This window comes from Lissotriton helveticus, chromosome 3_1, assembly GCF_964261635.1.
Source record: "Lissotriton helveticus chromosome 3_1, aLisHel1.1, whole genome shotgun sequence".
Classification (NCBI taxonomy): domain Eukaryota; kingdom Metazoa; phylum Chordata; class Amphibia; order Caudata; family Salamandridae; genus Lissotriton; species Lissotriton helveticus.
Genome location: NC_136061.1, coordinates 1,139,504,779 through 1,139,532,617, shown reverse-complemented (window position 1 = coordinate 1,139,532,617; position 27,839 = coordinate 1,139,504,779). Strand labels below are relative to the sequence as shown.

The 27,839-nt window shown below is 39.9% G+C and overlaps 1 protein-coding gene across 1 annotated transcript in view; it reads right to left on the bottom strand.

Annotated features, from left to right (window-relative positions):
- Nucleotides 1-3,659: 3,659 nt before the first annotated feature.
- The window catches only part of NEB (nebulin), a 385,643-nt gene continuing 361,463 nt past the window's right edge, over nucleotides 3,660-27,839 (bottom strand). Inside the window, exons 135-146 of the mRNA XM_078681747.1 lie at nucleotides 24,694-24,786; nucleotides 24,272-24,364; nucleotides 23,104-23,196; nucleotides 21,945-22,037; nucleotides 17,501-17,593; nucleotides 17,117-17,209; nucleotides 16,191-16,298; nucleotides 15,540-15,723; nucleotides 13,901-13,993; nucleotides 10,007-10,156; nucleotides 9,695-9,801; nucleotides 3,660-4,615 (exon numbers count right to left, since the gene is read on the bottom strand). Coding sequence (XP_078537873.1) covers nucleotides 4,442-4,615; nucleotides 9,695-9,801; nucleotides 10,007-10,156; nucleotides 13,901-13,993; nucleotides 15,540-15,723; nucleotides 16,191-16,298; nucleotides 17,117-17,209; nucleotides 17,501-17,593; nucleotides 21,945-22,037; nucleotides 23,104-23,196; nucleotides 24,272-24,364; nucleotides 24,694-24,786 — 1,374 coding nt within the window. The 3' untranslated portion in view covers nucleotides 3,660-4,441. The remainder of the gene's footprint in view (nucleotides 4,616-9,694; nucleotides 9,802-10,006; nucleotides 10,157-13,900; nucleotides 13,994-15,539; nucleotides 15,724-16,190; nucleotides 16,299-17,116; nucleotides 17,210-17,500; nucleotides 17,594-21,944; nucleotides 22,038-23,103; nucleotides 23,197-24,271; nucleotides 24,365-24,693; nucleotides 24,787-27,839) is intronic.

Below are 27,839 nucleotides of genomic sequence, written 5' to 3'. Positions count from 1 at the left end.
TGCTGCCATTGTCATAGGCCCATACCAAGTACAGCAACATTTGTATGTGGAAGATACACAAGGTTTAATTCATAAATTTATCTGACCAGCTATACAATCTGCATCATTTAATCCAGTCATTACATACTGAATGCCCAAACGGTGCCTGCGGCTCAGGCAGAACATGACAGGACCAATTCTCTTAACTGGTCCTGTTAATAACTTGGCTGCATCTCCCTTCCAGTGTTTCGTGGTCAAGAATCAGTCTTCTGAATCCCATTTGGGACCTAGCTGTCATATTTGTCAATGGTCTCAAATTTCTCCTTCTATGATGAAACCCACTTCCTTGAAGCTTCACGTTATCACCCTTCTTGCCTTTCTTGTTGAAAAAGTGAGGGCTTAGATCATCAAGATATCTGGTAAATGCACCTTAGATCAAATTCTTGTATCCGTGGCTGTCACAGGACACCTCTTCCAGCTCCAAAAGGATGTTTGCTTACCGTGAAATATTATAAAGATAGATTATTTGATGACATAGATTAACGTCACTGCGACTCTGTGGCACCCAGACTCAAGTTCAAGGCTCTGAATCTCTTGCACAAGTCCATAGACCCCAGTATGCTTCCTTGTAAGGCCAGTCTTGTCACACCAAATGGCAGAACAACAGATTAGATGTTTCCTACTGCAGCTTTATAAAACACTTGAATCACTCATTTGAAAGGATCAATAGTGCCAAAAAAGATGACTACAGATTAACAGCAATATCAGCTGCTGTGGAAGAAGGCATTAACACTTCAGATGCTGCACATCACACATTCTAGAAGCAAGGGTTGCCACATTAGGAGCAACTTTAGAGAACCTAACATAAGAGTCATCTAGTGCAGAAACATTAGCTAAGGAACCAACTTGCCTTTATCATTAAAGTATAAATGAATGGCCGGCTCCCACATTTTCCTCACTTTTTTCATTTTAAATATCCATTCTGATCCTTTGAAAACTGAGGATTACTGTTGCATCCACTTGCAATGAGTACAGGGTGAATTATTAGATATTGCCACAGTTCCATCCTGCTACATATATGGGGCTCACCTATTGTAAGTCTCAAATATAGTTCTCAATTTCTCGCATATCACACCAGGACTGTCTAGTTATGAGGTAGCCACGTGCATACACAAAAGCAACAAAAGGCACGTCAAGCTTCAACTGCAGAAAGTACTTGAATGTTTACAAATTCTTCAGCATACATATATGATACAGAAGTCAAACCTTGCTGAAGGCGCCTTGGTAGAGTTCCATGAATTTCTACTTGTTTGACAAAGTTTTCTTACCATGAAATCTTATCTTTCTCCAGACCAGTTTTTGTAGCTACTTCCAACTCTTCTATCAGAGTAGAGTGGAGGAGCTGCGGTACATCTTAGGTTAAAGTGAGAGCAGATGAACTTAGCCCATTGAGAAGGCTGGACCACTCCCAGCTATTTCATTATCAGACATCCAAATAACACAAGTTCCATCAACTCTTAGCTCAGAGCATCAGTAGTAAAAGAATACATTTTTTCTGCTAGGACCTCTTAAGAAGACCTGAAATCCCAGAAATTCCAGGAAACTTCCAATTTGTTGTGGAGAAATGTTCTTTAAATCTTTTCATCTTCATTTACTCCATGACCACATATTCGTAAAAGCATACAGTGTTTTTCTGTAGCCCATGCACCTTTGTAGAGGCCTCCAGAAATGTTGACACATTTTAAAAGAATGCTATAAGAGTCTCCAAACCGCTAAACAACCAATTTAAAAGTACGTCTTAAACAGTTAAAAATATTCCCAATTGACAGAGAGCCATGTTGTGTAGTTCTAAGCCAACTAGGTGGTAGCTTGTCAACATATGGCATAACAAAATTTGAACGGTCCCCCTGTAAAGTCCTTGCAGGGGGTCCCCCATGCTCTGGTTCCAGTCCAAAACTCTCCGGCCATTGGCCCTTCATTGCCGGAGGGGGCCCCCAGAGTTCAGGCCCCCTGCCCAGTGGGGCTGCACGAGCCTTTGTTGTGCCCCTGCATCAACAAACATTTCAGGGCTTATTTGTGGGAGAGTTGCATCACGTTTGCACCACGCAATGTGGCTGATGCATGATGCAAACCTCTAAGTCAGATTTTTTCAGGCCATGCAAAGCCACTTCCCATGGCTCTGAATGGCTTCCAAAATCGGAAGTAATGCAACACAGCGCAAATCACTGCATTGCGTTACTCTGCCCTGGAAAGGCATTCCATGGTCATTGCATGGGTGTTCCCAAGGAACTCCCATAGATTTGAGGCATCCCCTGATTTACAAGAACTTGTAAACTTGGGGATACACCAAAATCTTACACCTTCCCAGGGGAGGCGTAACGAGGAGAAATAACTATATTTCTTCCTCTTTCTATGTGTGCTGCATTCTTAAGCACACAAAGAAAAATAGGCTTCCCAGGATTGTTTTCGTGCAGGAAGGTGCCCCTTTATGCACAAAAACAAACCTACATGCAACAGAGACACACTTGCATCATGGTGCAAGGATGCCTGCATTGGAGCTAGGCTGCCAAAGGGGGGCCAGAGCAAGGGAAAGGAAAGAACTGTTTTAAATACTGTGGGGCATATTTACGTCTTCTGGCGCATCTCTGCAAATCAGCAGAGATGCGCCAGAACCGATGCGTCATGCAATTCCCTCCTTGCGCCACCACAGATGCGCCGCATTTACAATGCGGCGCACCATGGTGCAAAGAAGGGCAGATGCGTGACGCATCATGTGGTGTACGGGCGGCGCATTGCTGGAGTCGCGTCGCAAGCATGAGGCAACTCCAGCAATGCTCAGGGCCGCCCAATACTTAACATGCTGCGTCAGTTCTTACGCCTGCTTCAAGCAGGCGTAAGGAATTGACGTAGCAGCGTCGCAGAAGTGCCTGCGTGAAATCATGTAGATTTCACGCACGCCCTTTTGCGAGGCATACAGGCGCCGGAACGCCCACCCTGCGTGGGAACGCCCCCATTGTGGCGCTGGGCTTTATAACGTGACGCATCTCCCTAGATGCGTCACGTTGTAAATGCCTCGCAGGGATGCGCCACGTTTATGCCGCTGTTGCGTGACGCAAGGCGGCGTAAACGTGGGGCAAGGGGTTTGTAAATCTGCCCTTGTGCATTTCCGCCATTTACCTGTCACCCAGCGCAGCAGGGTGACCTGCTGCCCTGAACTGCGTCACGAGCTTATAAATTAGCCCCTGCATCTTTTCATCTGCGCAATTATAAAGAGGCAAAATCATCAATGCATTTGAGAGTACAACATTTACTACTACAGGAGTAATTTTGTACAAATGGTTCTAACTACGCCTTGGTGAATTGTTCCCAAAACTTATAAAATGGGACTAGTTAGGGCACAGTCATATACAATTAGTAGAAATAGAAGGGGCTACGCCCTCGTTGAAGGGAGTTGAACTGTTCGTGTCTGATCCGTGTACCCACATACAAGTCCTTGAAAGAGTAATCCTACTTCCCATACTCATAAATGCTTTTGTGAATCAGCTCCATAATATTTGGTTGAATAAGACACCCTGTTTCATCTCTTAGACCACACCAAACCATGGTAAAGACAATCATTCCTTCAATCAGTGGAACATTTCAAGCATTGATTTCTTTTTTCCCCAATGTTTAGAAAAAAGTTAACTGCAGAAACGTGAAGTTTATTAGTCACTATCTTTACAGGGGAAATATGCTCTTTACCCTGGTACAATACACCATAAGCAGTTGGTGTTCAGCAAGCGGAAGAGGGAGAGGCTCTCGCTGAAGGTCTTTCATCCACTGGTTTGATGTCGGCTTGAACTGAACATAAATAAATAAGTTAATCCACTTTTAGATCACAGAACAATCTCAGGTCTACCTGTTCCGTAGGTGCCAAGTAAAACCAACAAAGGTGCAGTCCTTTTTACATTGTTAGTACTTACAGTCAATATATTCATGAGTTTACTACAAATCTTGGGATGACCACAGGGATCGTCTCACGATGTTAGCTGGTAGCTGAGGCATCGAAAATGCCAAGGTGGTATCATCATTACTGTCATTTCATATATATGTCGAAGGCGAAATCCGAAGTACGTTGTGCAAGTCCATATTCCCTGGATCACCATGGCTCACAGGTCAACACACACCAGAATGGGTGACAATAAGGAAAATGTCCTTCAACAGCAATTTTTCAGGAGGGAATTTTCAATAGGTTCTCACTTTCCTTCACAGATATTATTTATAAAATAAATGTCATGTTGTGTAGCTGGGAGCTACTATTGGTACAAGGCACTTAGCAAATCAACAAAAGGAAACAAAAAAGGCAGCAAGAAATTCCGTTTATGCAGTTGCAATGGGCAGCTTTATTCACAGATGCACAATTAGCCTTTTTTCTGATCCTCTTGTTGTCATGCCCAATGACTCGCAGAAAGTCTATTCTTGTTTAGACGGCATCCACGTAGTTGGCTGGAAGCATGCCAGTTTTGCCCGTTCTCTGGACAGTGCCGTACATCCAGCCTTCGTCGATAGTCTGGACATTCACAATTGCATCGCCATCCTTGAATGAAACTTCATCATCGTCTACAGCTCGGTAATCATACATAGCACGGAAGGTTTTCTGGAAATGACAAAAAGGAAGTTAGTTATTTTGTGCATTGTCCTGTTAAAAAAGTGATGCCAGCTTAAGATTCACTGATGTGCGGTGATTTGGTCAGCAAGAGAAACTGTTCTTCACAGATTTGTGTCAATAGGATTCTTGAGGATATCAATGGAATAAGGGTCTATCCTATGTAGCCAACTGAACATGCAATTATTGTATTATTCCAAGTAAGTGTACACATGAAGATTCTTGGATGAGGACATAAGGAATAACACATCACATGATTCATCATATTTATTTAGGTGAAGAGTAGGATTCCAAGTGAAGGGGTACATTGGGGACAACTGAAGAGGAACACGCTGTGTGGAGGAATGGAGTACTTGGTGCCACCTTTGCTTCTTTGAAGGTGTATTCGTTGGTGGGGTTAGTTCCTCCACCTTTGCTTACTTGTAGGTGTATTAATTGGTGGGAGTTAATTCTTACATGGTAGTGTTCTCCAGCTAGTGAACCGGAGTTGCACTTGTGGCTTGGTAAAACAGTTCTTGTGTTAGAGTGTAAAGTATTAAGTAGTCACCTTTTGCCATAGCCTTAAATGCAATATTTTCAAGACCAAGATTATTTGTACATTTGTGATCATTAAAACTGTCCTGTGTGGTAGAAATAGCATGGCAAAGATGGTGCACGGTATGTAACCAAATGTTCAAGGGTCACCAATTTGTGAACAAAGGTCGAGTAAGTGGTTCCTACAGCACCAGTTTCTGTATAAAACAAATCTGTTGTCAGTAGAGCAAAACCATTTCCATTCATAATGTATTATGTTGCAATGCACCCAACAACTGACTGCGACTAACATTTTGCTTCGGTTGGAATCGTATCATCAAAGTTCATTTGACATTATCTCACAAGAGGCGTGTGACGTTGAGCATCTTCTCTTAACAATAATGATGCAATCAGAGATTGGGGCTCATATTTATCAAACTTCTGCGTCACCCTTACGCCTTGCAAGGGGGGGCACAAGGGCGATGCAAAACCTAAGTGAGATTTATCATGCCACAAATGGCTACTTTGCGTGGTCCTACATGGATTAATAAATCTAGAATAACGCAAGGCAGTGCAAATTGATGCCTTGCGCTAATCTTCCCCAGGGAGGCATTCCAATGGTGGAGCGTGGGATTTCCCATACATCGGCTCATGGATTTTGGTGCATTCTCACATTTACCATTAGTGGTAGACCTGAGATTGCATCAACATGCTATGCCTCCCCAAGTGAGGCGAGCAGGGAGAAATATCTGAACGTCTCTTTGTTTTATCCTCTTTCAATGTGTGCAGTATTCTTCAGCACACATAGAAAGAGGACCATGCTTCTCAGGATTGTTTTTGTGCAGTAAGGGGCCATTTCCTCCACAAATACAATCCTGTCTACAACGCAGGCACCCTTGCAACATGACGCAATGTTTCCTGCTTTGGCGCTAGGCAGCCAAAAGTGCGCCAGCATTGGGAAAGGACAGGAATGTGCCAAATAAAGTTAAACATGGTGCATTCTTGCCCTTTCACAAAGTGCAACGGATTAAGGTGACTTGCTTTGTTGCGCTGCATGAAAGATTAATAAATCTACCCCTGTGTACTTAGTAGAGACAATGCTTTCGGATGCTTGAAGTAGAACGTAATTGCATAATTTTTAAATAATATAATCCAGCACAACCTCTATCCCATTTTACTAATATTTAAGTTCAAAAATATTACTCGTATTGCTGCCACTCCAGTGTGCCCCAGACAATATGTGTTGTATTTTTGTGTTAGCAGAGCACATTGCTTTTTATGCATGTCATTTGTTTATTATCATTATATATCACTATAAGGATTTTTTCCAGTTGTTCAACTTACAACTATTGTTTATTCACTCCGTGTCTTCTATTGAAATTTGTTGTAATTAATTATACAGTTTAAATATCATTTTATAAATTGAGTTATATTAAATGCATTTTTACAAATGAAATATATTTATAAACACCAAATATAGACCACAGCCTTTTGACAGTAACTCTCCTAGAGGTGGGCACTCATGCTGGATCTTGGTTTATGAAGACGAGATATTTGATTTATGGACATAAGTAATATATATGCGAGGTCAATCCTTCCGGGTCTGCAAGAAGGCTGAGGCATTCATGGCAGGAAAGTAGTAGACGAATCCAACTCGAGCATAAAACTCTCACGTGTTTGCATAATGGAAGGAATATTTAAGGGAGAGGCAATGGTTTCTGATTTGTGATATTGATTTATAGGGCGGTGCATGCAAAAGATGGGCTTGAAGAATTTGGAAGGAATTTTAGAATTGATTTTCGAGTGCATACATCCGTAGGAAAACGAACCGGAGTCTAGAGTGGCATTTATGAAATACCGATCCAGAGTTTTCTTGTCTTTTGTTCTCAGACAAGCCACAAGTGGTTTCTCCAAGGATGATTGGTTTTGTCCAGGGTTCCTCTTTACATGTGGTAAGGCAGTATTTTATGCAGTGGTGTCTTCAGTCTTGCTTTACTTGTCTTTAGGAAATTGTTGTTAAATATTTGTCTGTGTTCTAGACTCTTCAAATCATGCTCTGGTATCATCAACTGATTTATACCAGTGTGTAGCACTGCGGATGCACGTTACCCGCCAGGAGCAGAACAGTCCCTTTTATCCGTTTGCAAAATGCTGGCACACCTTCCTGCTCATTGTTTGTGTGCTGCACGCGAAGATTTGCATTAGAACAGAATTGTCCAGCTGTGTTCCGCAAACGCAGCCATTGGTCAAGGTTTTCAGGATAATGATTGATTACGTAAACGTTTCGTAATTAGATTCATTATGTGTCAATTTAACATTTGTCGATATCCTGAAAATATGACTTGGCTTTGTTCCTCGACAGCTATTGCTGGTCAAACGTCCTTTAGAAGTTTTTGATTACCTTTCTGGGAGCCTCTATTGCTTGACTTGTAGTTTGACCTATTTTCAGGGTTGCATTTCATAATCTTGTGTGAGCTATAAAGGGGTTTATTTACAAGAAGCATGTGCCGCCGGAGCATCACTTTCTTTGACGCTATGGTGAAGCAGGCATCTCAATCATATCGCTGAGGTGACGCAAAGCCACCCTGCGTAGCTTTGCATTGCATCATGGATATGGAGTAAGGCAAGGCAGCGCAAAGCCCTGCCCCAGAATTACGAAATCACGCAGACCTGGGGCAGCCCCAAAACCTTACGCCTGCTTTCCTCTACCTCCAGAAGTTGGCAGATCAAACTGTTATAGCTGCGGCTGCATCCTTTTTGAAAAAAGCCTTGTATCTGAAAGCTGCTATAAACATGTAAATGTAAATTTAGAAATATGAGGCACTGTGATATACTTGATATGAATACATTTTATTGTATGTTTTTAAGTAATTTATCAAGGTTTTTTGTTTGAAAGTTTATGTAACATTTCTCATCATTACATTTGTTACATATTATATGTGTGTTTATGCTTGTATTTGTTATATGTACTTTTATGATTATTAATTAATAATAGAATAAAGATTTCTATTCGCTCTTCAACCTTACGCCTCCTCAGGCATAACAAGGAAAAATGTTTTCATTTTTCCTCGTTTTTTTCCTCTTTCCTTTGGTGCTGCATTCTGCAGCACACATAGAACGAGGAAAAAGCCTCCATGGATGACAAACCTGCTAACAACGCAGACACCCCATGGTGCAAGGGTGCGTGCGTTGGCGCTATGCACTTAATTGTGCACGGTGCATTCCTGCCCTTTCCTTTTGACACAGGGCATTGCAGAAAAGTGACTTGCTGCGCTACAAATTTGGTAAATGAGGCCCTAGATGTTTATTATCAGGACTCTTTAAATATCAGCAACATAGTATACAATTTGTATGGTGGTTTGCAAATAGGATTACCTTATCAAATTGGAGCAATACATTCTTTCACATTTGACTCTGGAAACAGAGGGGATATTTACAAGTCCCTATCGCCCTATCACGTTTTACAACATTCCTGTGGCGATAGGGGCTTTGCCTTATTTACTTAACGTGGCTTAGGGCTGCCTTGTAACTAAGGCACCCTTTCACGCTTTACTTAGCGTGAAAGGGATGGGCAATGTATGTTGTGGTGGGTGTTCCGCCGCAACACCCATTGGTTTTGACGCTACCCTATATTTGCAAGCGTGGTGTAAATAGGGGGCAGTGCCAAAATTAAGACCAAGGAAAACCTGGTCTTAACATGGAGAAATGAGGAAAAATGCTTAATTTCTCCTTGTTTTTGCTGTTTCTATGTGTGCTGCATTGTGCAGCACACATGGAAACAGAAAAACACCATGAATTATTGTTCATGTGCAGGAAGGTATCCCTTCTTGCATATACACAATCATTAAAAAAAATCACGATTTGCAACTTCTATTTGTTCTGCACAATGCAGCACGCATAGGAGTTAGAAATCACCATTTGTGATAGTTTATGTGCTGGATGGGAATCCCTCCTGCACATAAACAATCATTCACCCAATGCAGACACCCTTGCACTATGGTGCAGGGGTGCCTGCATTAGCGCTAGGCAGCTTAATTTAGCACCAGCGCAAGGGGAAACGCAGGGATGCACCATATCTTTATAAATATGGTGCTTCCCTGCATTTTCAGAATGGCGAGCGCGGAGTTAGGAGGTTTTGCTTAACGCCACTCTCCGTCATTGTGTTGTACATACGCCCCAGAATGTTCAATTCTAATGTAAAAGAATACTGAGCTTGCAGCTAGGTTTCATGGAGTGGTGCTGTCTACTCCATTGAGCGAAGCCTGTTGATTAAAACAAAAACTCATTCTAAGTGTAAAATAAGGTCTCAAGTACCAACATTTCCATAGGAGATTGTGTTAAAAGCTAACCATCAAAAATAGAAAGAGAGAAAATATCCAGAGACTGCCAAATCCAATCAACACCTCTAATATCTTCCAATAAGTGTGTGAAATTTGTGGAGTTGTGTGAGGTGCTCTGAAAATGAAACAGAATCATCTCTTCTCTAAAGTAAAGAATTCAGCATCAACTAACATAAATCATAGCATTTTAATGGTTTATAATGTCAAAATCACTCACTCCAGTTGTAGATGGGTGGGAGGGAACAGAAGATACAGTAGTCTGTTGTGTGGCAACAGAAGATGACCTCTGTTGTGGTAGTTCGGTAGCCTTTGCTTGCTTGTAACCTAGTGAAACGAACAGAGTAGTTATATCATCTGGTCTGTTAATATTTAGTAAATAACACTACAGATTCTAAAAATCTGCATAACAGAGACATTTTTACATCTACTGTCAGACTTGTATCTCGTATTAGGTTTACTCCAAATCTTCATTACCCATCTATAGAGGAACCAGTTTTGATTTTGTAAGGTCAACGTCTTTGAGGTTTACCTGTTCCAGCCGTCGTAAAGATGGGACCGTTGCTGTAGGTAGACAGGTGGTGTTCAGCAGCTTCAGAGGTTTCAGACTTCTCGTCTCCAGCACTGAGGCTCAAAGCGCTGGCAGAGCGGGAGTGCTCGCGGCTGCGTCGCTGAGCTTGTACTGTGGAAACCGTATACAGTCACTTTTTTGGTCTACTAACTTAGCAGAGCAAGAACAACATTGGACCAATAACAACAGAATGGACCACAAAACAGTGAAAAGGCATTATAGGAGGAATCATGTTACTGTAGAACTCGACACCCCAGCTGTCAGTGATTGTTGGAGATGCAGGACTGGGTTGGGATCATTTTTTTATGGTCTGGTTTGACAGTGCAACTGTCATTAGACAATTTTGTTAGCATCACCAGACAGGTGATTTGGCTCCGCCCACATGTTGTGAGCCAGGAGTATCTGCCTTTGATTGGGCAGGAGGTGTGTGCTTCCACAAAAAGTGCTTGCCCTCCACACAGCTGAGATCATTTTGTTTATTTATCCAGCATGAACTTTCAGGGGCACACACATAACATTGCAATGCTATTAAAGTATCTTAGATAACTAGATCATTCGTGGTGGTTTTCCCTGGCAGCAGCACAGATGGGAGGAGGGCAGTCATTAATGTACATGGATGTTTAGGTCTGGCTTGACAATGCAGCTGTCACCTGACCTTTTACCCTACACCAATATTATTCTACAGTTCTTTGCATCCACACAGATACATATGCATTCCCATGCTATTTACTGTAATGCTTCACTTTACCATAAACCATTTATTTAAACCCAGACCTATTGCCATTGCCAATGCTTATCTTACACTGGAAGGGCCCTTTAAATTATTGTTAACGAAGTTGCATAGCAATTACATCTATGTGCGTGCCTGTCTATTTGTAAAGTTGTAAACTGTACGTTGACAGTTTTCATGGAGCCGGGTTAGATCAGGACAGAGACAGGGGCAGGCCTGTAATGCAGGGCACTATAGCACCTGCAGTGGAGAGCGGCTCCCTGCCCTTCAGCGGCACACGGCCCTTCAGTGGACCCCAGCCCTTCAGCAGCCCGTGGCCCTTCAGCAACCCATGGCCGTTCAGGGACCCACAGCCCTTCAGTGGCCCCCAGCCCTTTTTCGCCCCCAGCCCTTCAGCGGCCTGTGGGCCTTCAGTGGCCCCCAGCCCTTCAGCGGCCTGTGGGCCTTCATCGGCCCGCGGCCCTTCAGTGGACGCCAGACCTTCAGCGGCCCACAGCCCTTCAGTGGACCCCAGACCTTCAGCGGCCCGCGGCCCTTCAGTGGACCCCAGTCCTTCAGCGGCTCCCTGCCCTTCAGCAGCCCACGGCCCTTCAGTGGACCCCAGCCCTTCCTTGGACCCCAGCCCTTGAGTGGACCACAGCCCTTCAGCGGTCCGCGGCCCTTCAGCGGACCCCAGCCCTTCAGCAGCTCACGGCCCTTCAGTGGACCCCCGCCATTCAGTGGACCGCAGCCCTTCAGCAGCCCGCGGCCTTTCAGTGGCCCGCTGCCCTTCTGCGGTCCCTCAACTCTTCAGGGGGGCCTATTTAGTCCAAGACCAATGTATATCTGTTTGATATGGAAGACTAAGGGGACCCCCTTCACATTCTGCGGGGAAGGTGGGGCATCACTGGGCAGAGGGAGATTTTCTAGTTTACAAAAGGCTGCATTTGTATTCCCCAGGGTGACCTGCTCGGTACATGGCATCAGGTCTAAGATGGCAATCAGTGTGAAAATAGTTCACCCTAAGAAGAATGTGGGTAAAGTGGCACGTTTGAACCTGTCTACCAACAATTTTCAAATGACATTGCCCACAGCTCATAGAAGCTAAATGATGTATCTATTATTATTTACCTCATTGAAGTATGTCAGCTTGTTAATTCCTAGTACCTTAAACCAAATTCTTTGCAGTGATTTCTACCAGCCAAAGACAGGATGTTTGCGTTTTCACAATGGATCACAGATAGGACATTAATGAATTAACCTCTAAGGGTGCTAAGCAGAACGCTATAGACTATGTGATTATAACTTTCGTCTTCATTTTTTAGTAAACAGAGTCTTTTCCTTTCAATGCCTTTTGAACAACTGTTATCTTGGCTAATTAAGAATCAGGGCAAATTTATCACCGATGGAAAAGGTGAACCTTCCACAATGTAAATGTCACAAACTTGGTCTAGGTATAACACAGATGCTATAAAAATAGTATCTCTACCCTCCCAAATATTAGGGTCAGATTTACATAAACATGTAATGCCATGCAGCGCAGCAAGAATAGTTTCTGCAAGGCGTTGCATAAACAGAAGAGAGCAGAACTGCACCAAATCTACTATGGAGTAGTATGGTTCTGGTCTCTCCATCCGCAGGCGCACTTTTGGCAGCCATGCGCCAATGTAGGCACCCATGCGTCCTAGTGCAACGGTGTCTGCATTTTGGTTGCATAGTTTTTGTGCAGGAAGGGGTTCCTTGCAGTACACAAACTATGCTTTAAGGCATGTTCCTCTTGTTATGTGTGCTGTAGAATGCAGTACCCATGCAAAGAGGAGCAAATGAGGATGAATACATTTCTCCTTATTATGGCTGGCTCAGGGAGGTGTAGGATTTTGGTGTAAATCCATCTACAGTTCTTTGTAGAAAGGGATTTGGGTCAAAACCCAAATGATTGCATGGTAATGTCAATGCACCACCCATGGAACCCTGGCCCCCTTGAGGCAAAGTATATCAAGGCAGCCCACTGCGCTGCGTTGAGTTACTTTGGGTTACAATTCAATGCAAACCATGATTTGCATTGGATTGTAAACCCAACCAGCATTCCCAATTCAAAGAAGAACAATTTCTATTTGAGTAAATCTGTTCTTAAAGTCGAGTTTGCGGCCGTTCTGGGTAAGTCTACCAGTAAAAGTTAGTTAACTTTCACAGCCTTGCAAGAGTGTGTGCACTAATAAACGTTATCGTAGTAGTTTCCCACACTGAAAAGATGTGGAGATTTACTCCTCTCAACACAGGATTAAATGCGTTTTCATGGTGCAAATGGAAAGGGAGTAACCCAAAAATTGATATGGTTATCAACCAGTGATGTTTTCCGCTGGGAAAAATATATTTTGCCTGGTAGATTAAAAGAAAAAATTGCACTGTGCAAATACACACTTATATACACTTCCGTAAGCGTGAATGGGTAGATATGCCAGTACTAATGAAACGCAAGTACATTTTCAACTTTTACTAAAGGAATTGTGGGAATCAGGGCCATTTTTATTTTGTATTGACACAGATAGTTTTCTTTTTTTTGAGTCATCAGCCTCTTTAGTCTCCAGTGTCCCTTGAAAAAAACTTTCAACTATGAATTATGTATTAATGACCCATTGATAACTAAATATGGCCAATGTTCTTAGCCAGCCTTTTCTTCTACCAAGTGAACCTAGTCATGATATCCACTTGTAGAAAAAATTGAAATCTATATTTGTAATCCCTACTAACAACTATATATGACAAATACACAAAACAGGAGTTAATACTAAGTAAAACGATTGTCTGCAAATATCGTCTCTACAGTTAGCCTCATTTTATCTTGAGGAAGGGTCCAGTGTGTAAACCACATCAAATAAACTGAAGCTCCTGTGGATTATACAGTATAAAGAACATTAACTAATACACATCTTGAAACTTCTGTGTTCAGATGGAGGCGTTTGACAATAAATGAATAATCCTCAAGTTCCATTAAGAAAATACTTTAGTGATGAAGAGCAATGTCAGTAGATACCAAGATACCAGTTATGCACAATATGTGAACATTTGCAAAGAGCATGAGGGTCTTAGACACAGTATACCACACCAGTGCATGCAAATCAACTTTGTTGTAAAAAGAAACATACCGGACAGCATGTGTAAGCTTCTGGACTGTATGTTGTCTTCTGCGGGATCATAGTCAAAGACAGAGCCAGGATTGGTACGCCAGACACGAAGGTCTAGGAAATAAAGATTCACGTTAGGAATAGGTCTGGAAAGACAATACTGGAAATGTTGACTCACTCCAGTTAGTACAATTCCATTCTTCACATTTCTGCAATGGTGGAATAACATTAACATTATTAACTATTCCCAGACATGTCAGGATGCATGCTCCTATAGAATGTATTAATTCCAGTGTAAGAGCTAATGCAAACGGATCTCAAAGTGCTCTCGAGTTTGAAATGTAAATAAAAAGAACAGTGGTCTTCTGCTGATTTATAAATGTATCAGCCTCTAAGGATTGTGACTGTCAGTTGACATTGAAATGATTCCAGGTGGAGATATGCCCTAGCTGAAAACAATGCAATATGCATCAAATATAGAATAATTTTGGTCTCCTAAATTAGAGTTTTGATGTGTTTGAGACAATTTTAGCAGATCTCGATTCCTTGTTGGAGCTAGGGTTGTAGGTAATCTAAATATATTAGCCATGGTTTATGGGTCGCGTTGCAGGTCAGAGTAATTGATTTTATAGACAGGAAGTCAATGGCTCGCCTTATCTCAGATAAATGTTCATCTTGCAGAGTTCTGAATGATCAGTTAATACATGGATAATTCTCTTGACAGCTCTGGATAGAATACTACCGGGGGCTGCAAGAGATTACAGGTGTCAATGCCAGAAACCAAAAATCTGGACTACACAGAATGAGACTGCTGATCTTCAGAGGATTGAAGCTGTAGTGACTCTTCTGGTAATGCGTCAATTGCTAGAGTAACTTTGGTAGCCTGCACACTGTCATAGTTTAAAATTAATTAATCCAAATATTCTTTCGATAGTACATTTGTCACACACATAAGCCTTCATTAAGAGTAATCCTGCCCTCCAATGGCACAGTTAGCTCTTGTTACCGGTCTCACATGAAGGCAGGCATATTGATAAGAAATATTTGTTTTCTCCTCGTTTTTCCTCTTTGCATGTGTGATCCATTCTGAACTACACATACAATGAGAACATTGCTTTGAAGCATAGCTTTTTGTGCAGGAAGGGTTTCCTTACTCTACAAAAACTATGATGATCACAACAGAGACAGCTTTACACTATGGCTCAAGGGTGCCTGCGTTGGTGCATGGCTGCCAAAATTGCACTAGCGCAGGAAGAGAGCAGAACTGCGCCACTATATAGTAGAGAGAGTGCAGTCCCCTCGCTCCCTTTCATGGCAACGTCCTGCAGCAACTTTAGTTTATATCCCCTGTTGGGTGAAATCTTCGTAAATCTGGGCTCCTTTTTCACCCTGCCAGAGTACACCTGCGTCAAGCAATGTACAAGTTCCCATACAGAAATGGGAGTATGCAACAGCACCATGTGTGGTCGCATTGTAATTGTGACCGCAATCGGTCGGCCCCATGACCACGACGGTGTTGGTCGGAGGCAACTCCGACCGATACTGTAATAAGGCCCTATGTCTCCTTGTATTCCCTGGTTGGAAGAGGTTAAGAAGTTAGAAAAGGATGTTTTAAGACTTGGGTGTGGTAGGAAGTGACCGACAAAATAGGCATAAATACCTGTCATTGTCTCCTGTTCGGGGTCAACCCTTTTTCTCTCCATTTCTACTACACGTCTTTGAATGCCACGGTAGTTTATGTCACTGAAGTCAATCATGTTCTTCTTGACGCGTTCTGTGATGGGGTCTGTCACCACTGGCGTGAAGCTACCTTTGTGCTTCTCGAACTCTTCATGATATTTAACCTGTGAAATATGGACATTTCGAATGGTAACACAGCAGATCCAGCACTAAAAACGCCTAAAATATAGACTACTACTTTGTTATACAATAAAGCTACAAATAATACTTGTCCTAAAGAATTTGATCTCATTAGTATATTCCTTGAATGTATAACATACCAGTTAACGTGAAATACAATAGGCATGGATCAAAGTGTCCTCTGGGGCAAAAGTCATTCAGATATGTTTCCCCGATGAAAATCAAATATCTTCTGGAACGTTTTTAACTCAGAAGGAAAACATATGGGAAAAAAACAACTAATTTCCCCCTTTACAAGTTGATAAACCTATTATCTTAAATATGTTCTTAACCTCCACATTCTTCCCATGCTCATACACCTTGTAAATCACTTTGTGTGTTCTCTAGCATAAACACAACGCCATCCATTGATTTAATATTACAATACTGAAGAAAGAAAAGGAGAAATTACCGATGAAATATGACGCTGAGTTTCTCGCACGCGCCTCAGTTCTGGGGTGTCTAACGCAAAGGCAGCTCTGCCTTGCACTTGTTTCCGGAAGCTGTCAGAGTAAAGAACCTGCAGGATGAATATAAACACGTTAAATGTGGCTATGGTTTTTACTGCAGCTGCCTCTAGGGTTCTGGAGCAGCTTTAGTAGCCATGGTGATAAGCAAAACAGACTAAGGGCCTTATTAAGAGTTGGACAGATGTGGAAAATCAATCAAACAGTGGGAGTTGACCCATCCAACATCTTAAGAGTACATTTATATCAATAGTGCACTAAATATTGTGAACGGACCATCCACCACTTTTTGGCTGATGTCACCATCTGCCAAACTCTAGATAAGGCTCTAGGCCCTCATTAAGCTACAAGTCTTGGCATTTTTCTTCTTTGTGTATCATTACCTGTTGTTGATCTTATCAAAGCAATTACTACTTGAGTACTTGAGCTCCTTGAAACATATAAACCTATTAGTGCCCAGTTGTTCAAAATGGGTGTTAATTGAAAAAAGCAACTTGCAAGGAAGTGTAAAATCTATGTAGATTCTGTTCACAAGTACACAACAGGTGTGACATGCTGTATTTGTCAAGGATTGGAGGTGGTTAGATGGGGGTATTGAAAATCCTACCAGGAGAAATCACTGTGTCAATACAGTACCACACACAGTTGCAGGAGAAGGTTGACAGCCAAGTGTTGGAAGAGAGATGGAGAGGTAGAAAGCTTCCAGAGGTAGGTAGCTGTATCTTCACACTCTACAGCAATTGTAGACTGCACAAGAAGGGATTGTAAGGTTAATCAAGGAGTATTATTTAGTTGGATAGGGAAGTGAGACACATTGGATCAAGTCAAAATAGTTATTTTGTAGGATTTGGAGTTTGTTTTTTCATAATACCGAGCTAATGTTTTCTTGATTGCGTTTAACTCTCTCCATCTCTGGAGTGACCGTTGCCGGAGTTGCTTTCCCCAAGTCCTCTTTGTATAAAACCTAGAGGGTACAAATTGTCATCCGTAAATTGCAGGGTTGCACAACTCTGCCTGAGCACGGGTCAATGATGTTACTGTTTAATCCCAATCATTTCTGCGCCAATAATAGCAGGAGAAGCTGTTAAGGTGTTATATTATCTAGCAGTTGGAGAAATCAGTCTCTACATATGCAAATATAGATATATAAAGGAGTATAGCTTTATGTACTATCTACAAGTAAGGGATGTGATTAGGAGCAGCTCTACATCATAGTCAATTGTTATTCAAACCAGGTTTGGTTGCGAGAAAGTACCGAGCTAATATTTTCTTGGTTTCGTTTAACTCTCTCCATCTCTGGAGTGACTGGTGTTGAGGTGGCTTTCCCCAAACTCTCCTTATACAACACCTAGAAATGGCAAAGAAAATGACCAAAAATCACACATATACAAATTAACAACAGAGGGCACTTGAAAACATTTATGCTCCAATTGACTTCACGCTGCAGGAGTAAACATGGGCTTGAGGAATAAGCTGTTAGAATTATTTGAAAAAGTCAAAAGAAAAGGCACATCCTTCGACCACTGAACCCCTCATAACCCTGGGTGATGGCCATTACATCATGTGAGCTCTGGCTTTCCTGAGTCTCTAAACAGCTTCTCAAGTTAGACCCTGAGTCTTTCAACAGCTTCTCAAGTTAGGATGCACAATTAAGAACATAGGAGATCATGGCTTGTGTCAAAGAATGTTAGTCCAGTTTAAGAAGCTGCCTTTGTGGTGCTTTACTATGTCACAGTTTGCACCCGTACACTTGGATGTATATCCGCCCTACCCAAACTAGGCCTAGACGAAACTGGGGTCGAAACTGTGGTAGTCTTCCTGGAAAAATAATTCAGCTTCCAGACACCCCTAGCCTGAACATAAAGCTACAACCATTCACCAGGGCAAATAAGTCCTATAACTCAGTCTTACATTCTCATTTGCTGGAATAATGTATTACTCTGCTTTCTCTCTACCCATTGGGCATGCCAAGGGGGAGTATGGTATCAGAATATATGAGTGCTACATACTGAGCTACAAACATGTTGTAGCAAAACTATCAAGAACCTAAATATTATCAAAGTTTAAGTAGGTAAGTAGACTTAACTCTACTTATATGTGTACCATAACACTACACAGAAAAACAAATATATCTATATATATAGATATATATGTTTATATATCTATATATATTTATATATTTATATATAGATATATACTAATTTTCATATCTTCAAGGTAGGTATGTAGATGTGGTGTTAACAGAAGTAAGTCTATAACTAACTTTGTATGATTAACTTTTCAATCTTTCAGGCGTCAATATTTTGTAGCACAATATTCTTGTAGTTGATATTCTTATTTGCATATCTAGCAGGCAAGTTGTACACCAACACAATTTTGGATCCACAACTTCCGACTCACACTAATTTTGGCTTACCATTATTGCAGATATTTCAGATGTCAAAAATCAAAATGGTAGTTAAATCAGGGCTGGGATTGTGTGTGTGCATATGTGTATACATATATATATATATCCAAAATGCCGCGTCTCCACCCAGCGCGCAGAAATTCGCAAAGGAAGGATAGCACGGACACGGACCAAGTAAGTGCTGATAATTTATCATTGCAAATTCAGCCGCATATATATATATATATATATATATATATATATATATATATATATATATATATATACATATATATATATATATATATATATATATATATATATATACACACATGTAGTTATTAACATAGCTATATATAGATAGGTTGCAGTCAAAATATCAAGTTAAAAATATGGTATAGCATTTTGGGGGGAGACTATCTTTTTTAATAAATAATATTGTTTTCAAGTATATCACTGTTTTTAACATCGTTTTCAGTAATATAGTTGTAAAAAGATGTTTTTAAAATTACTTTAATGTGCTTTAGTTAATATATAAATTTTGTGTGTTTGAATTTTTGGTTTACTTGTTACAAAAGTTTTAAAATATAGTTTGTAATTTAAAGTGATTTAATAATGTTCTCCTTGCTATTAGTGTGTGTGTGTGTGTGCATGTGTGTATATATATATATATATATCCAAACCAAATCCCGTCACTGAGGAACGGGTCCGACACATGCTCGGTGACTCAAGTTGAATGTTTATTAAAAGAGGCTGTGTTGCGGGAATAGCAAAACGCTGGGGTTTGTAGGGGGATAGGGCGGGATGTTGTTTAAATAGAAAATATATTTACTTTAATATTAATTCGTTTTGTATATTTTTTTAATTGATTATTAATTATGTGATTTTGTAATTGTTGTATGATATTTTTACTTTAGGATTGAGGGACCTACATATTAACCCTTTGGATGCGTCGGACAGCTCCCGGCTGTCCCACGCTACGGCTGGCGTGTGCGTCGGACAGCCGGGAGCCGTCCGAATTTCCCACGCATCCAAAGGGTTAAAGAGTATTGCAGCACAGCGCAGAAAACCACCTTCCTGTGCTGCACTGCATTACAGGGAAAGGGCAAGAATGCACCATATTTATCACAATACAGTGCATTCCTGCCTTTTCCCCAGTGCAGGTGCACTTTGAGGTCCCCAGCGCCAACGCTGGCACCCTTGCACTATGGTACAGGGGTTGTCTGTGTTGCATCCATGATTGATTTTGTGCAGGAAGGGAAAACTTTCTGCACACAAACAATCCCATGAGGCAAATTCCTCTTTCTATATGTGCTGCATTACACAGCACACATAGAATGAGGGAGTAACAATGAGAAATAACGATTTTTCCTCGTTACGCCTCACCAAGGAGGTGTAGCATTTTGGTACATTCCCTGGCCAACCAGCACTGTTAAATATGGGAATGCATCAAAATCCATGGGTGCTACCTGAGAACACCCACGCAAAGCCAATGGAATGCCTTCCTCCCTGGAGCAGAGTAACACAACGCAGCGATCTGCACTGTGATGCAATAATCCAGATTTATCAAGCCACTCAGGGCCACACAAAGTGGCCTTGCGTGGCTTGATAAATCCCATTTTAGGCTTTGCTTTGCGCATGCATGTGTGGTGCAAACACGACGAAAGCCCTCGATTAATATGCCTCTGAATTTTTTACTTTTTCTGCTTAGTAATAGAAAGTTATATTTTAGTAGCAGGTTGCTGGGTTTGTAGAGATTCTTTTGTGTTTGAGAATTAATTAGATGATTAGTAATATTTTACAAATTTGTGTATTTGTGAAATATAAATATATATATATATCTACTACTAAATTGGGAATACAAAAATATTATTAATATAATGTAAAATACATATTTATCATTAATTATGTTGTACTAACGATATCTATTTATATACTTATAAACACACGTGTATTTATATGAATATATATTTAAATATGGTATTAAACTTGTGGAATCTATTTACTTAGTGTTATACTTTATATTAAAATATTTAACATTCACTATTTTAAACTGTATATACTGAAGTAGAATTAGATTTTTTAATGTTTTTGGATGATCTTAATGTCCACGATATTTTTTTTCGCTATCTTTGTAATTTGCATTAAAAGTATAGGATAAGGATATTATGTATATCTATATTTTTGACAAAATATTGTTGGCAATGATATTGTGCCATTAAAACTAAAAACATATAGACATATCTAATGTGTGATCAAGGCGCTCATTGCCGAAACATGTAAATAAATATAGCGTAAATACCAAGAAGAGTGGAGTGGAGTCTTTGCCGGCGTGGATTCCCAATTCGGAGAGGAATTGGGACTGGTAGATTATATATGTGTATGTGTATATATATATATATATATATATATATATATATATATATATATATATATATATACACGTATATATACACAGATATATATACACACACACACAAACATATTTATGTGTGTGTTATATATAAATGTGATGAACATTTAAAAAAGGTTAGTGCTTGCAATTAAACATTTAAAGGTCAATATTAAATCTAAATAAAATTAAAAAGATACTCAAAATCTTTAGAATATATAACAGAATGTAATCCAAAGTAATGGTACTGATACATATTAGGTACAATATTTGGTAATTCAAAATAATAAATCTGAAACTATGGAATCCAAAATTGTGGTAGGAAAAATAGTGACCTACAACCAGAGCAAATATGACACACCTTACACTGCATGTAAGCCGTTAAGTAAGATAAGCTACCCAGACATGGCTGTTTCGATGATGGAACTGATGTAGAGACAGCTGAGAGAGCTAACAGAAATATATCATTTCTGCTCGGAAATAGTAAGTCTGTTCATTTTGATGACCAATGGAGGGTTGATTATATGCACTGGGCAATCACTAAAGACATTGAGCAGAGTTAGAGATATTCACTGTTCACTGTACACATATTATTATGGGAACAGGTGAAATCAACATTTGAGAGTGTCCCAAACATGGTTGCTTAGGTAGAATAAAAGCCAGGAGGAAGCATCAAGGGAAATTAGACCATAATTGTTACTGTGGTGGAACAAGTTTTAAGCAAGTCTTGGGTTAGCCAGTGGATCTTTTGTGAGGAGACAGAGCTCCAGGGGCCCAATGTTATTTGCTGATCCTCAATTCAATTTGTAAAAAGACACCAAATAAAGCAGAGAAAGCCATTAGTAGTAGTCAATGTTTGTTTTCAGAAAAAAAGTTATTATTTGTTTGGGAGTTTTGCATGGTGATTATCCAAGGAAATACCGAGCTAATGTTTTCTTGATTGCGTTTCACTCTCTCCATCTCTGGAGTGACTGGTGTTGAGGTGGCTATCCCCAAACTCTCCTTATACAACACCTAGAAATGGTAAAGAAATTGCCCAAAAATCACATACACACAAACAAACAACACAGAACATTTGATAACATGTATGCACCAATTGCTGTCACGCTGCAGGAGTAAACATGAGTTTGAGGAATAAGCAGTTAAAAGTATTTGAAAAGTCAAAAGAAAAGCCATACCCTTGGATCACTGAACCCATAGTAACCCTGGGTGATCCACACTATGTTATGTAAGCTCTGGCTTTTTTGAGTCACTAAATAGCATCTCAAATTAGGATGAACAATAATAGAGAAAGGACATCACTGCTCGGGTCAAAGCTTGTTAGTCTGATTTAAGAAGCTCCCCTTAGGAATATTTACTATGTGTCATAGTTTGCACCCATAGACCTGGATGAATATTACTATGTGCCCTACCTAATACAGGTCTGGATGAAACTGTGGTAGTTTTCCTTGAAATAAATTTCAGCTGCCAGGCATTACTAGCCTTAATATAAAGCTACAACCTCCCACTACGGGGAATAGTCCTATAACTCAGAAATAGATGTTCATTTTCTGGACTAACATACTGCTCTTCTTTCTATCCACTGATAGGTCATACAAGTAAGAGTGTAGAGTTTCACAATATTGAGCGCTGCACACCGTGCTCCAAAAATGTTGTATCATACATATTGACAACCTAAACATTATCAAACTAAGTATATTTAGGTAAGTAGTGTTTTATTGGACGTAACTCCATACATATATATTTATTATAAGAACAAGTTACTTCAGCTTTTGAGAGTGTCCCAAACATGGTTGCCCAAGTGACTAGAAGCCAGGAGGAAGCATCAAGGAAAGGAAATTAGATAATAATTGTTACTGTGGTTTAACATGTTTAAAGCATGTCTTGGGTTAGCCAGTGGATCCTTAATAGGAAGACCTACAGTGTTCCAGGGGCCCAATGTTATTTGCTTATCCTCACCACAATTTGAAAAAAGACACCAAATAAAGGAGAGAAAACCAGTAGTAGTAGTCAATGTTTGTTTTCACAAAAATGTTATTTTTGTTTGGGAGTCTTGCACAGTGATTATCCAAGAAAATACCGAGCTAATGTTTTCTTGATTGCGTTTCACCCTCTCCATCTCTGGAGTGACTGGTGTTGGGGTGGCTATCCCCAAACTCTCCTTATACAACACCTAGAAATGGTAAAGAAATTGTCCAAAATCACATTCATGCAAACTAACAACAGAGGACATTTGAACACATTTATGCACCAATTGCTGGCACGCTGCAGGAGTAAACATGAGTTTGAGGAATAAGCTGTTAATATTATTTGAAAAGTCAAAAGTAAAGGCACATCCTAAGACCACTGAACCCATACTAACCCTGGGTGATCCACACTACGTTATGTAAGCTCTGGATTTTTTAAGTCTCTAAATAGCTCCTTGAATTAGGATGCATATTATAGAGAAAGGTGATCATGGCTTGGGTCAAAGATTGTTGGTCTGGTTTAAGATGCTCCCCGTAGGATTCTTAACTATGTGTCATAGTTTCCACCCATAAACCTGCATGTATATTACTATGAGCCCTACCTAGTACAGGTCTGGGCGAAACTATGATTGACACTGTGTTAGTCTTCCTGGAAATAGAATTCAGCTGCCAGGCACTACTGGCCTGAATATAAAGCTACAACCTCCCACCATGGAGAATAGTCCTATAACTCAGAATTGGATGTTCATTTGCTGGACTAACATACTGCTCTACTTTCTGTCTACTGATAGGCCATACAAATGAGGGAGTATAGTTTCACAATATTGAGTGCTACACACCGTACTAAAAACATTATGTATAAAAAATATCGACAACCCAAATATTATCAAATTAAGTATATGGAGGAAAGTAGTATTTTACAAGACGTAACACAATATATATATTTATTATGGGAACAGGTTACTACAGCATTTGAGAGTGTCCCAAACATGATTGCCCAAGTGACTAGAAGCCAGGGAGAGGCATCAAGGAAAGGAAATTAGATAATAATTGTTATTGTGGTTGAACATGTTTTAAGCATGTCTTAGGTTAGCCAGTGGATCCTTTATGAGGAGACCTACAGTACTCCATGGGCCCAATGTTATTTGCTTATCCCCACCACAATTTGTAACTAGACACCAAATCAAGGAGAGAAAACCATTAGTAGTAGTCAGTGTTTGTTTTCACAAACAAAGTTATGTTTTTTGGGAGTCTTGCACAGTAGTTAATCCTAGGAAATACCGAGCTAATATTTTCTTGATTGCGTTTGACTCTCTCAATCTCTGGAGTGACAGGTGTTGGGGTTCCATGCCCCACGTTCTCTTTGTACAAAACCTAAATGGTACAAAAACATTTCCAGAAATCATACACATAGATCAAAACTATATTGCAACTAGAAAATGCGTGAGGGTGTGCAGTCACAAGGCTTTTACAATCGGGAATTAATGCTTGAAAAAATATTAACAATGCAAAAATGAAAAAAGAAAATTAGACCGATTAAAAATTTAGGACGATTTTGTATACAAATACAAGAGGCTGAGTAAAAAGCTATTCCAATGAAGGGGTTGTGTTAAAAAGCAAGGTTTTGAAAAACTGATCAGTTAGAAAGTTATTTTTAACAAATGTGTTCACAAATATGTATCATTTCTTTATGCGTAAAATACCGAGCTAATATTTTCTTGATTGTGTTTCACTCTCTCCATCTCTGGAGTAACCGGTGTTGGGGTTCCATGCCCCAAGATCTCTTTGTATAAAACCTAAGATATTCAAGAAAGTGCCAAAAAAGCAGCAGTTAAATCTCCACTAATTGACCAGTTCTAAACAAGTTATGTCTATTTTATTAACTTCCATAATGCAGAGCAAGGTGTAAAAAGCAGCGTACAATTAATGTTAGGAGCTCAAATTGTAAACTTCACTTTTACATAGGTGTATCGGATACAACTCAAATCAACTAGATCCAAACCAATTTTTTTAAGATATCCACAAAATATAAATCTACATACAATGGGTGTACATTGAAATTGTTTACAGAGTGAGAGGTTTCCTGGAAATGTGATCTTAATCTAGCCCTTATGGTCCTATGCCAGACACCTAAGATTAGAGCACTGTCATGGATAAACACACTTGGGAGTGTGAAAATGTATTTAAAATGTGTGATAAAAACAAATAGGGTTAAGATAACAATGAAATAATGGCAAACATGATAGCAGCGTAAATACTATATGATTTACCTTACAAATGTATGTGTAACAAAAAAAGTGTTTTTCTACACAAAGCATCCATAAAATGTACACAGGAATCAATGACACATGCAGTGAGACCTGCTCTATGCCCAATGAATGGTAATTGAAAAGATGTAATGGGAAATTAGGAAGTGACTAAAGATAGAAAAGGATTTGTGAGTTTCTTAGCTTGAAGTGATCGTAGGACTTTTTTTCTTCATGGGCACCCCGGGTTGTATTCTCTAACCACAATAATCTAACTGAATGGTCACACACTGAGGACTGAATACATCAAGTAAATTCTCATTCACAAAAAATGCAGCATGATTGCTTTCTCTGTGCAGTGTAGAACAATGCCTATGGGTACTTTTTTTTACCAGTGCTTCTTTATCTTAGGCAGTACTGCAACTACTAGCTCTTCCAAACTAACAGCATAGAATCTTTGATTGACGGCCAAGTCCATGTAGGTGAAAATGTATTTTTGGCTAATAATTTGGACGTTTACATCCCTAGACTTGATTGGGAACATGCAAGCCTATTTATGGGTACCCAACCCCCAGAAGACAGAAAACCTGGATAGCCCTCCTCTGCTAGTACGTGAAGAAGCGTAGATCACCAAATACAACTCATGGCTGGTCAAACTTGTGAACTAGAGTTGATACTTCCAGAATGATTTAATAGCAACACAATGTGCCCTCTGTTGCCGAATGAAGATACACTCATGAAATGCAGTGAACACACTGCGCCCTCCAGGCTGGATGAATCCCTTGTTAATTGGTCATTTGTTCCTCATGGTTTCAAATCTGCTATTGAAACATTCAATACACTGTTTTGTCCAGGATTTGGTCACATTACATACTAAAGGTTCGAATTTCAGTATTGCAAAAACTCCTGTTGAGGTATTTAGAGAAGCAGACTTCGTGTCTTTACATATTTAGTACAAACTAGAGCCAGAGTATCCTCAGCACTTAACCACCCTGGTATGTAATTTTGGTGATTTTAATAGTCCCCACATACTAATGTGAAGCTACTTCATCCATATTAATATACATTTCCAGAATAAAAGGCGTTGTATCGTATTTATTTCCAGCAATCAATTGTCAATAGCAGAGGCCCACATAAAAATGATCTTGCCTAAATAAAGGGATTCACCTTTCAGCTGTAATAAGAGGAACTTCAGTTATCGAATATTTGGCACTGCAATATGAATTTATTTTTCCTACATGTATCATGCTATTAATTACAGTGGGATTTATTGTAAGACATGTGAGATATCTTATGAGATGGAGGCAAGTAAAGATAAACACAACCTTTCTTACACAGTAAACATTGAATAGTGCCTGTAGTGCACAAATAAGGCTAGTGGCAATGGCAAGGAAGCAGTAGCTGCTCTAAGGATCACAGGGGCTTATTTAAATGTTGGTTAACTTTCTGCATGCCCAACATAGGTGGCAGTGGTTATAGCCGTTTCAACCCTGGCATATAACTGCCCACCATGTTTAGAGATACCTGCCTGCTTGGTGAAGATCTTATGCCTTCAAAGGAGTCTCATTTGAAGGTACTATAAGTTAGCTGAGTGCCTGCCATGTGTCATCTGGCCTTCAAAAAAGTTTTTGTTTTTTCAAAAACTAACTCCCAAGTGGGGAGATGATCGGAGGTACTTAGAGTGACGCAGGTTAAAGGTTTCTGCTCAGGGAGCCAGTGGAGACTTTACGAACAACAACTTGATTGTTCATTTGATTCTTACTAGAGTGGCAGACTGTCTCTTTGAAGGAAAGTGTACTCTGCTGCAAATGTACAACCATACACTAAATAATCCTGATAGACTAATAAAAAATATTCTTAGACGACAAGCACATTGGTCAAGATAGCTATTACAAAATGTGCTTTGTGTTGATATATACTACAAGTCTTGCTCTGTGTGTAAGCAATGCCAGTTCGCAAAAGATAACAGAAGTACATTGAAAATACAATATTGTAATAGGTTTTTATGATTCATTCGAAATTTGTAATTATTTGCAAAATATAAGTAAATGAGAAACAATGGTTAGGAGGTTCCTTTTACCTTACCTATTATACAGATGCATTTACATCATACAGGATGATTAGATGTGGGCGATTACAAAATATTGCCCAAAAACCCTGATTTACTTAAACAATGTAGACTGAAGGAGATTCACTACTGGAAAGAGTATTTTTACCCCTTCAACCACTTTCAAAATATTTGCTAGAATGAAAATTGTTGCAGAGAATCTTTTAGTCCAAGAATGTAAACTTTGACAGTAAGCAGAAAGAGGTCATATTTGGGTAAATAGGTTACATTTAGGTACAGAGACAGTTCCTTTAAATGCCAATTGTGAATATATGTCCAATAACGTGCAAATCACACACTATGCATTTTAAGTACTGCACTTTGTTAAACTAAATGCTGGTCACTGCTGTTGTTTCTAAACTTTGGGTGAGCTGTACCGGCTCAGCTTATACCATTTCCATATAGTGGGACAGACTTACTAACTTTTCACTCAAAGCAGCACAGCAACCAAAGTTTCTGCATTGCATGAAGGGAGACAGCAGAACAGTGCAATATC